The sequence below is a fragment of the Puma concolor genome, chromosome B1 (genome assembly GCF_028749965.1).
Source record: "Puma concolor isolate L17-30 chromosome B1, mPumCon1.1.hap2, whole genome shotgun sequence".
NCBI classification, from domain to species: Eukaryota; Metazoa; Chordata; class Mammalia; order Carnivora; family Felidae; genus Puma; species Puma concolor.
The window spans coordinates 106,377,995-106,390,442 of NC_141670.1; the positions used below are offsets into that span (position 1 = coordinate 106,377,995).

The following is a 12,448-nucleotide window of genomic DNA, read 5'->3' on the forward strand; positions in this document are numbered from 1 at the left end:
GGGGCGGGGCAGAGAGAGAGGGAGACCCAGAAGCCAAAGCAGGCTCCTGGCTCTGAGCTGTCAGCACCGAGCCCCGACACAGGGCTCGAACTCACTAACTATGAGATCATGATTGGATGCTCGACTGGACTGAGCCACCCAGGCGCCCCTAGTTGAAAGATATTATTAACATTCAAAGTGAACCAAGTATTTGGTGGCAAGATTATCAAACACTATTTTTCTATGCAGAACTTCTATTTAGTTAGCTGTTTTATGAATTAAAATATGAATTTCATATTTTAAAACATTCTAGGGTCTGTATGTGTATATTTACTGGGCTATCGCTTGTGTAATCATTGGTGTACTAATTGATTTTCATGTTAGTTACTAAAAAACTTACATCTTTGCAAAAAATTTTAAGAACGTTAAGGGTATAGTAATAGCATATTTAACATTACCAGTTGCAGTATGGATTACTCTGTATTTAATCTATAAAGCTTTTTAATTATTAATATATTTCTCTGGGGAAGAGGCAGGTTTTATTGCTTAGAAAAATGCAAAAAAATTTCACAGACACACTGTGAATGTTAATTATATTTACAGTCATAGAAATGACCCTAAAAATTTATGTTGAAATGTACAATTTTCTTTAGAGCCAAAAAGTTTTTTTCACTTACATTTTTTCACATTACATTAAACAGGGACCATTTTGACAAACAATAGTCTATTGCATAGAAAGAATGTAGAGATGGAATCACCAGGAAGACTATATTAGCATTGAACGCATGTGAGGGTCATGTGTTTATATCTTTCTTGAGCATTAGCTTATTGCTATATTTAAAAAAAAAATGTTGATTTATTTATTTTGAGAGAGAGAATGCAAGCGAGGGAGGAGCAGAGAAGAGGGAGAAAGAGAATCTGAAGCAGACTCCCTGCTGTCAGTGCAGAGCCCAACGTGGGCCTTGATCCCACAACCTTGAGGTCATGACCTGAACTGAAATCAAGAGTCGGATGTTTAACCCACTGAGCCAGGCGCCCCTTATTGCTTTGTTTTGTATGAGGAGATTCATGTTTAGAAAAGTAAAAGAAAGAAAAAATATGTCCCAATATACAAGGCAGCAAAACTCCTCCATGAGCCTATGCAACAAGCAACAATTCAGCTTGGTAGACATTTGTTTTTATTTTAAGTATTCTGAGGCCCTGAGCTGATATTGTTTGCTGGATTTCTTTCACTTGATTTAATAATTACCTCATAAGCTTGCATTAAAGCAGTATTCTGCAACTGTGCTTCCTTTAGAATCTGTTTTGCTTACTTAATGGCACAGCCCTCTCAGATGAAATAGTTTTTAATGGCACATGGTTGATAACAGCGTAATTGTTGCTTGTCTGGATTTATGATTTTTTCTTAAGCAAATTTCATCTCAGTCTTATTTGTTTGTTGAATTCCCAGAGGGAAACTACATCATGCCTCCCTGGAGTGGCAGTTACAATTTCTTTGCGAGACGCTGTTTTTGTTGACTTTCATCTTTTAATGGTGTCTGTAGAGTTTTTGGAGCTGGCAAGCTTCCTAAATACAAAAGAAATTACTGTACTTTTGATACTTCAATTTGATTAACTCAGAGCTTGGAGAAAGATGAGGAACAGGAAAGGAGGCAGCCAGATGTCAGAAAGTTGACTTGAGAATGCATATGTACACAGTGAAGTTTCAGGTGGAGACATTTTAATCAGAATTCCTTTTGTGCAGTTAAAGTTAAAACATTTCCCGTGTCTTTCAAAACCCTTAAAAGCATATCTTAGAACTATGACATCATATTTTATTGTGTGGATATGCCATAATTTACATAGGAATTTAAAAATTATGAACACATCTTTCTTAGGGTTTTATTTTTATTTTTTTTGGCTATGAAATTATCTACAGAACAATTTTATTGAGTGATCAGAATAAAAATCTGGTACAAATTGCTTTTAAAAAATACTTCTTTCCTTTTTTTTATTTTACTGTTCATTAATTTTTTCACATTTTATAGATTTTACCTGTAGTAGTTTAAAGATAAACTTCGTACAGGGAGTAATTGAGCAGGAGAGAGACCTTGTCTGGCAGAAGAGGAAATTAGTCCCTCTGTGATTACCTGAAGCCCCAAAGTCATACTGTTAAATGAGAACCAGAATCTTGAGACTTATGGTTCCCACTGTAGAATTTTTTTTCTTTCATGTTATAGTATTTGCAAAATAGCCAGGTGTTATTAAGAATAAATACCAATATAGACCTGAAAGAAATAGGGAAGTCAAGAGATAAAGGTAAATTGTAGGGAGAAAATGATGACAGATTTTAGATAGACTACATTTGAGGTGCCATAGATACCTCATTGAGAATGCCCCCCCAAGAGGCTGTAAGATAGCAAAATGTTTCAGAGTTAGCTCTGTTTTAGCCAGACAAGTTTTACTATCCAGTGGTGGTATAATGCTGGGCAAATCATTTAATTTCTGGGCCTCAGTTTCCTCATCTGTATATGGGGATCATAATATGGGGTTGTAGGGAGGATTAAATGAGTTAATACATATAAAGCTGTTAGACCAGTGCCTGGCATGCAGTAAGCATTCAGTGTACATCAAATATCACTATTGGAAAGGCAGGGGATTTGTTCTCCAGAGAGAAACCTAGGATATTGATCATTAAAGACGAGGTTTTTCACTCATAGGTTATAAGTGTCACACACTGATATTTGAAGTGAAAGGACTAATCTTTCATAACCTAACAAACAATAATCTTGCACAATAGAATTGCCCGACTCTATTTTGCATCTACTCAAAGTAGTAACTAAGCCTGGGGATTGAATTAGTTAGATGGTGCTATTTATTTGGTCTTTTTCTATGAAAACAAACTTCACACAAATACAATCAGATTAGCTAAATAGATTTAAGAATGTTTTGGATAAGGATCAGAGGTAGAATCAATTTAGTGTTTATTGGGCATTGCTGTTATGTAGGTCAAATAGCTTTACAGAAAAAAAAAAAAAACCTTGATTTATTAAATCAAAGTATTATATTAGAGCACCCCTATTCCACAAATTTATTCTGTGGTCAGAGGGTAAGAAAGTGAGCCACACTGGAAATTTTACTACAAATGAACTGCTGGGGGTTGGTGTGGGAATAATTTCCATAAGGGAAGGACAAAGAACACACAGCTTTATCAAATTCACGTGGCAATTATTTGACTTTAACAGTCCATGAGTTTTATGTTACTTTTCCCAATATTGCCCAATCTCTGTAAAAGCAGAGTCATCAGCTTCTTTGATGTTCCCTAAAAGCCAGCACAGTCGAGGACACCAGGAAATACTATGGGCTCTGAAGGAATATGTGTATATGTAAAATTATCTTCTTAATTTTAATAAACTCGAAAATGAGCCAGAAAAACCTAGTCTGTGTTGCATTATAGTTTCCTGGTTCACATTTTTGTTGTTGTCATCAGATTTATTCAATTTTTTCTGACTAGTTTATTTCAATTAAACATTTTGTGATCATTAAAATAATATTTATAAATAATGGAAAATATGTAAATATATAAGGAAGATCATAAAACACCCAAGTAGTGTTTTTTTTTTAACGTTTATTTATTTTGAGACAGAGAGAGACAGAGCATGAACAGGGGAGGGGCATAGAGAGAGGGAGACACAGTATCTGAAACAGGCTCCGGGCTCTGAGCTGTCAGCACAGAGCCCGAGGAGGGGCTTGAACTCACAGACTGTGAGATCATGACCTGAGCTGAAGTCGGACACTCAACCGACTGAGCCACCCAGGCGCCCCCCAAGTAGTGTTTTAAGAGAGCATTTTATCATAGATGACTTTCCCCAGAGTCATGACTAGGGGGTTATTCCTCTGTATCTTGTGTTCTCCTTTAAGGAAGAGATGCAGTTCAGAGGCAATTAATCAGGCCTTTTGTTTTTCCCTAGGACCTCTATCACATGATCTTTAACATATTTGAAACACAATATATTTCAGTTACTCTGCCCAGCCTATCTTGAATCACTCCCAGCTAATCATTAATTTAGGGTTGGTTTTGGAGGGGGGGGGGGTAGGGAATAAAAAGACTTCAGTCTGTAACCTTTTAGCCTAAATATTGTACAAAAAATGATACTAATCTTTTAAATCTCTAAAAATATATGTTAGCTAAGAATACATTCCTGTTGTCTTAATTTGACCATTACCTGACCATTTGACCTGTCATTTGTTCAGTAGCCATGAATATTTCTTCTGTGAATAGACTGATCTTCTCCCTTCCCCTACTTTATGTTGCTTGTTTTGTCTTTCATTATAATGTAATTATAACATTATTACTAATTTCTAGGAGTTCTTTTCTTTGATTGCTGTTATATATTACAAATATTTCTTCCTGCTTGTTGGTTTGCCTTTTGACTATGATTATGGTGTGTTTTGCTATACAGTATTTAAATTTATATGTGGTTAAATTACACTTTTTTTTTTTTTTTCTGACTTTTGGGTTTCTTATCTTGCTCAGGAAATCCTTTGTCCCAAGGTGATGTTATTCTTATACTATGGTCTTTTTTATTCTAGTGACTTCTTAACCTTCCTTTCTCCTATCTTTCTTTCTTTCTTTCTTTCTTTCTTTCTTTCTTTCTTTCTTTCTTTCTTTCTTTCTTTCTTTCCTTTTAATGTTTTTTTTTTTGAGAGAGAGAGAAAGAGAGAGATTGAGAGAGAGAGAGAGAATGAGTTGGGGAGGGGCAGAGAGAGAGGGGGACAGAGGATCTGAAGTGGGCTCTGTGCTGACAGCAGAAAGCCCGATATGGGGCTCTAACCCATGAACCATGAGATCATGACCTGAGCCAAATCAGACACTTAAATGACTGAACCACCCAGGTGCCTCCTTCCTCCCTTCCTTTTCTTTCTTTCTTTCTTTCTTTCTTTCTTTCTTTCTTTCTTTCTTTCTTTCTTTCTCTTTCTTTCAATATTTACCTCTTTAAACCCTCTGAAATTTACGTTTTGCTTCTGAGTTGGGATCAAATTTTATATTCTTCCATATTTTATATTCTTCCATATTCCTTATAGCACCTAATCCTGGCTCAGTGAATTGTACCCATTGAAATTTTCTTCAGTAGATCTTTTTCTTTCCTGGCATTTATCCCAGGACAATGATCCAAGGAGGCTGTTAATCTGCCTTTCTCCAAAGCTTTCCTATCTGGCTTCCCCATGACCTTCATCAGTCATCCTGTCTCCTCTGCCTGTGTTCTCCAACTTTCAGTGTTCTCTACATCAGCTTTCATATTTGCTTTCATTAATCTCTTTCCTTTAGAGCAAGGGTCAACAAACTTTTCCTGTGAAGGGCCAGATAGTAAGTACTTTAAGACTTCGCAACTACTCAACTGTGCCTTTGTAGTACAAAGGCGGCCATAGATAGTAAGTTGGGAATGAGTGTGGCTTTGTTCCAAAAAACCTTATTTCTGGACAGTCCAATTTGAATTTCATATGGCCTTCCCGTGTCAAAAACTATATTCTTGATTTGATTTTACCTCAACCATTTATAAAGTGTAAAAACCACTCTTCACTCCTGGCCATATAAAAACAGGTGGTGTGCTGAATTTACCCCTTGGGTGAGAGTTTGCTGATCTCTGCTCAGGAGCCACAGCAAGGGATCAGATTCTTTGCTTTCATCCTGGACTGTCCCTGTTAAAAAAGGTGCCGCAGGTCTCAGGAATGCATCTCTAAGCACCTCCCTTCTTTGAACCAAACTTAGTAAATATATTAACATATTTAAAATAATACATTTCAGTTATTCAGGCTTCCAAATTCTGGACTAACTCACCATCAGTACATGACTTTAGAGTTATTTTCAGTGGGTATTACACTGTTCCCATGTTCAATTCCGTGTGAATGTTATATGAAAATCTTTTCTTTTGGAAGGCGATATCTACTCTACTATGGGCAACTTAAAACATTTTAATTTATTCACAGCCTTAGAGACTACTATTACAAGATCATTTGGGTATAGAATATATTTTTCTGGGAGCATAAATGCTATCTTTAGAAAAAAAATTTTTTTTGGTTACTACAATTGTTTTGGTAAAATGCCTTACATGCACTAAAAGGCTTGAAATTTTTGGCCTCCGATTATCTGTGTCTCTGCCACAAGAATCCCAAGTTGAGTGATGTAAGTCATAGCTTAATGATCTTTTGGGCCATCATCTTACGGTCCTTAAAAAAAAAAACAACGTAGACTTGTCCAATATCTTACAGGCTACAGATTACTTCCATAAGTAATTTTTTTTTAGTGATTTCAAAACAAATTAATTAATTAATTAATTAAAACATGTTTGCAACCTTAAAACCAGAAAATGTTAAGATTTTCATTGTTTCAACCCTGCCCACCACTTGCCTGACTCTACCTTTGGGGAGCAGGGAGAACAAAAACTATGCTGTTTGTTTAAACCAAATGCCAAATGGTTTTTAGATAAATTGCTTAGCAGTGAAAAATATGCTCTTCATCAACCATGAAGGGGAAGCTTCTTGAAAGTGCCAGATTGGGACAGGTACCAACATTTATTCAGTTCCTACTTTGCATCAGTTTAATTCTTATAACCCTGCAAGGGAACATTTATCATCCCTATGTTCAAAAGAAGCATTTCAGGCCTGGAAGGTTTTTGTAACTTCTCCAGGGCAGCTTACGTTGGTAAAAATAGAGCCCAGATTTGAATCTGAAGGCCTGTCTCCACATCTGCTTTTCTTCTTCAAAGATTCAGCTTGGAAAGAATAAGCTTTTTGACATGGTCAGTAATATATGAACATGTATATGTGTGTCCATATTACACTCTTCTGTGGGCACATAGACATACATTGAAACAACTGAAAACTTCATTAAAAAAAATCCTATTAATTGAGCATTTATTCCTTCTTTCCAGAAGAGTAGAAATGGCTTTTTGTTCTGCCATATGTATCCCCTAGCAAAACAAATTCACTCACCAAGTTGTATCATTTGATAATTTCATTTGTGTTAGGATTATTTTTTTTCCTTTCACGTTTGTCTGATTAGCTCTAGATATTAATCTTTAATATTTGTTGGGGCAGTCTTCTTAGAGGCTACTGTATGACAGATATCAGGTAGTGACTCAAGTGTCAGGATTCTAAATTTAAAAATTTTAACTCCACCAAAATATGCTGCATAAGCTACCTATTTTTCCTTTCCTCCAGCTTTCTTCACACCTCTTCCTATAAACATTCCTTTATCTTTCCCCTTGCAGAATCTCTGGATATTAAACAGGAAGTGGGTCAAGTGATAATGGAACAAGTATTTGCTTTAATGGTATTTAAAAAGCTTAACTTTATTAATACCTTTAATAAAGGGTATTAACGGGTTTAACTTTCAGATGTTTGGGGGTTTTCCTTATTGTTTAATTAATTACTTAATTAATTAATTGTAAGTTTATTTATTTTGAGAGAGAGAGAGAGAGAGCATGAGCAGGGCAGGGGGCAGAGAGAGGAAGGAGAGAGAATCCCAAGCAGGCTCTGCACTGTCAGAGTGGAGCCTAGTGCGGGGCTTGATCTCACGAATCATGAGATCACGACCTGAGCAGAAACCAAGAGTTGGACACTTAACCAACTGAGCCACCTAGCCACCCCTCGGGTTTGTTTTAGACACGTTCTCTTAAAAGAAACTTCCATGGTATCTAGGTTAGTCAAATAAGCTCTTCTTTAACCATGAAGTTGATTATCTAAAACTTTGCCATTGCTGGGGTATTATACACATTTAGCAAACTTTTTTTTTCCCTTCAATATATTTTGGTTTAAATTCTCAAGGTAGTTATAATGCTGTGAGAAAAAGGCAACTAAAATAATGGGGAATAACCACAAATATAAATGCTCTACTCTAAAAATTAAAAGGCTAAAAGGTGTTGAAATTGCAATTTCTGAAGTTATTAATCATTTTGACAGTCAATCATGATCATCTTGAGTGAAATCTGACGTTCTAGAATGTGGTATCACTTTGAATTGTGGCAGAAGTAAATTTAGTACAAATAAATTTGAGTGAAGAGATGTTTTAGTTAGAAATATGTTTGGTTGTGAGTAACAGAGAACTGAAAATAACAGTGGCTTAAGCAAGATAAGAGTTTATTTCTCTCTCAAGAGAACAGAGGTAGCCAGCTCAAGGCTAGTATGGTGGTTCCACAATCATCAGGGCCAAGGCTCTTTTTTACTTGTAGTTCTGTCATTCTTAACATAGCACCTCATGGACCAATATAGCTTCTCAAGCTCTAGCCATCACCTCTGCCTTGCAGTCAGCAGAAAGGTTCCATTTCTGTGGTTCCATTTCTAATGAAGAAAAGGAGAGTAAATATTGGGGGATAACTAGCATTCTAAAACATTTGTGATGGCCGGGACGCCTGGGTGGCTCAGTTGGTTAAGCGTCCAACTTCGGCTCAGGTCAGCCCATGTTGGGCTCTGTGCTGACAGCTCAGAGCCTGAAGCCTGCTTCAGGATTCTGTGTCTCCCTGTCTCTCTGCCCTTCCCGTGTTCGTGTTTTGTCTCCCTTTCTCTCTCAAAAATAAACAAACATTTAAAAAAAAAATTAAAACATTTGTGATGGCCAAAAATATAAAGAGTAACAAATGAACAAGAAAGAAATACAGCTAGTCATATATGAGCTATGGGAGTGAATTGGTAAGGGGAAGTATGGATTAATCATAAATATGCCTTTACTGGGGTAAAAGAAATTATGTCAGACTAACTTTTAATGTCTAATCCAGAATTCTTATGTTTGTTCAGTGGCATTGCCAAAGCATGGAACCAGGCATATTTTGGGGAAGGCTCTGGTCCAATAATGTTGGATGAGGTACGCTGTACTGGGAATGAGCTTTCTATTGAACAATGTCCAAAGAGTTCCTGGGGAGAGCATAACTGTGACCATAAAGAAGATGCTGGAGTGTCATGTACCCCTCTGACAGGTAAGAATTGCACCCCATTAATCTACCAACTCTTGCCCGCACCACCATCTGGGCTTACCTTTTTTTCTCTTCAATTTAAGATAATATAAATGAGCATGCAAATAAATCCTACAAATAAAACTAAAAAACAAAAACAAAAACAAAAACCCAAATGAACACAAGCTGTGTATTAAAATGGTATGTTCTTATCCATAAATATTTCTGAATTTGTCACCCTGAAGCTATACAGTCCTAAAAATACAATTTTGTTGCAATATATAATGAAATAAATCCAATAATCAAAATCAGTGTGCAATGATAAATTTCATATACTAGGTATATATTTAGTTCCTTTATCTATTGACCTGCCTTGTCTCAGAATACGTTCCTAACTGGTGAAACCATATTGATGGGATTGTGGGGTAAAGCACACTAGTAAAGGAACCAACTTAACTTGCCGGCGCTCACTTCTCCAACTGTTCCAAATCTCAGCATGCTGGTCAGGATGTGTTATAAGAAGGGCATGTCTGAGTACAAATAAGTGCGTTTGCATATGTACTTACATGTTTTGTGGGAAGAAGGGGGAAAGGGACAGACAAGAAGTTGGGTCATCACAAATCCATTGTTTCTATGGTAAAAAGAACTTGAAGAAAATAAGTGGGGTTTGTAATCTTTCTTTAAAAAATGAAAATAAAAACTTTGGAGGGCCCATGAAATGCTGAAGTTATACCTTTTTATTTATATATTTCTATACATGCTGTTGTTTTTATTAGCAGAATAACATGTTTATATACAATAGAAATATAAAATTTATACCAGATTTTAAGCCAGAGAACATCATCTTTTTGGGTCTCCATTTCCTCCTCTTTCAAATGAGTGTAATTTTGTAGTGTTACTGTGATGGTCAAATGAGGTAAAATGTGTAGCAGTGTTTTGCAGACTGTAAAGTATTACATTAATAAGTGATTGTGTTGCTAAGAGACCATTTACTTTTCAGATCCCAGAGATTCATGAAAAGTATCACCTTTACCCAGGATTATTTATATGTTTCATTTGGGGATGTTTGGATTATCTTGCATGGAAATGGCTTTTAAATCTACTTTTGGGGGGATAAATGTATTATATATCTGCTACGCAGCTCTTAACAGGGTTTTCTGGGAATTAATTATTCATTGAACTCATAAGCTTCAAATTCAGATCTGTATTATCAATAAAAGAACACAAGTGAGACGTGTACCCCAGTTTTTATAATTTATGAATGCCTAAGGAATAATAAATGCATTGACACGATAGACCACACTTTAACCAGAATAGCTTTTTCTGTCTTTGTATTTCAGTACTTTTTTCATTTGCGGTTAAAATTTTGAACCATTTCCAAGTTTCGATGTTTTCTTATTTTTTTAGTTTAAATGACTAATTTTCTCATACTTCTGGAGATTGAAGCTATAGGAAATTTCCCAAATATTATTTAATCTGGAGAAATCTAAATAACTAGTTTGGAATTATATCAGAGTATATTTTTCTGATCAGAAATTAGAAGTGCAAATAAGGAGAAAAGAATATTTTGTTAGGACAAATATATGTTATGTCATACTTCAGAAACAGTCCAATGACAGATCACTGAGCAGTCTTGAAATAAGTTAAACAAAAGGCCTAGAGAGAGAGGTGATAATTTTAGTGAAATTAAAATGTTGTTCCTTTTTTGATAAGTGGTTTGCTCAGTCTCTGTGTCTCCTTCTTACCACAGATGGGGTCATCAGACTTGGAGGTGGTAAAGGCAGCCATGAGGGTCGCCTGGAGGTGTATTATAGGGGACGGTGGGGGACTGTCTGCGATGATGGCTGGACTGAGCTGAATACATATGTGGTTTGCCGACAACTGGGATTTAAGTAAGGTCCATTGATATGATGCAGCTCAATGCAAGTTATATTTTTTAAATCCTCATTTTACAATCCTTACTTATAATTTCTATCATACTAACAGTGCATGTTCTCTATCATCTGTCTACCTACCTACCTGCCTATTCACCTATCTATATATGGAGTAACTATAAAAAATAAAAATTAAAAAAAAAATAACATTTTCTGTGATGACAAATAACCATGTCTTGTTTTTATCTCATTACCTTTCCTGTCACCACCCCTCTTCTTGAGTAATTGATTGGAGCCATCGGTGACTTTTTAGGTTTTCTTTGTGTCCATTCAAGTAAGACTGTATGCTTTGAATGCTGGATTTTCTTCTGACGCATCACTGCTATTAGATGTTCTTAGTTCTGACATCATTGTGTCTAAAATTGCAGGCAAACCCAGTGTCAATCCCTTGCTTAAATGTGATGATAATTATCACTTTTATTTGAGAAAAACAGCCTTCTTGTCATGAGATGACCTTTAGAACTCACCCTTGACCTTACTCTCTTAAAAGCTAGTATCACACTTTGGGCAATATATTTCATGTCACACACATAATGCATTCCAGAGTAAAGATTTCAGTTGGTCTGCAAATGATGCCTTTTAGCTAATATTTGAATGAAGCCTATGAATGCCCATTCTTTCTTGTTTTTCATATTTCTGGGTCATGCTTGAATTAATTCTCAGGCTTGGAAAAATTGGCAAAATTATTTCATGCTTCAGACAGAGCTAATTGCATATACTCATTAAACCTTAAAAATATACTTTCATGCAAGCTAGGTATGATCGTGTTTAAACATATTTTTTAAATTTGTCAAAGTAATGTAAAATATTAGATTTTAGAAAATAAAAATTAAAAACTACCCCTAATTTTTCCATTCTTAAACCATTATTATTATAATTTGTGTGTATAATTTTATAACAACTTTAATAGTATCCATTTTCTATCCATATTTCTTACCTTAATAGTACTACAGTCATAATTTTTAATGATAACATAATGTCCATTGAATATTCATGTCATAATTTACTTAATATTTAGGTTACTTTAATTTTTCCTGTTATAACTAATGATATCATGAAGATATAAATACATATTATTGCCCAATATTTTGAATTTTCATGGACAGTGCAGTTATAATTATTGGGTTGAGGGGTATGATGTACAAACCAAATAAATATTAATGCTTAATTAATAAGAATTATTTAATAAATACTATTTCATCTTTAAGTGAATGTTAGACCTGAGAACTGCATTCTATTTTCACAGATTTAGAAAGATTCATAAATATTATTAGTCACTATCTTCATATTTTTCCTTATTAATAAAAACAACAGAATGAGACTTAGTGTTTCTACTTTATTAATTTTGTTTTACAAATATATTCAATTTTTCTTGTATATACAGAGAATCAGAATTTAATGGTTTAAAAAGTATTCTCACTAATATTTGTTAACAGTTCTATAAGATTGTGTTGGAAGGTAAAATAGGCATGTACCACATGTACTTTTGGTTTACAGGAGAATTTCTAAAGCAGAATACCATTTTGGGATGAGGAATGGGTGCACTCTAAGTTTCTTTGCACAAATAAAATGCCAAAGTAAAATGACGTCTTGTCATCTGTTCTATAG

The 12,448-nt window shown here is 35.1% G+C and overlaps 1 protein-coding gene across 2 annotated transcripts in view; it reads left to right on the top strand.

Annotated features, from left to right (window-relative positions):
* Positions 1–12,448, top strand: part of PRSS12 (serine protease 12) — a 77,723-nt gene that overhangs the window by 22,988 nt on the left and 42,287 nt on the right. For both annotated transcript variants that reach the window (XM_086704321.1, XM_025921712.2), the window contains 2 exons: positions 8,752–8,930; positions 10,657–10,798. In XM_086704321.1, coding sequence (XP_086560447.1) covers positions 8,752–8,930; positions 10,657–10,798 — 321 coding nt within the window. The remainder of the gene's footprint in view (positions 1–8,751; positions 8,931–10,656; positions 10,799–12,448) is intronic.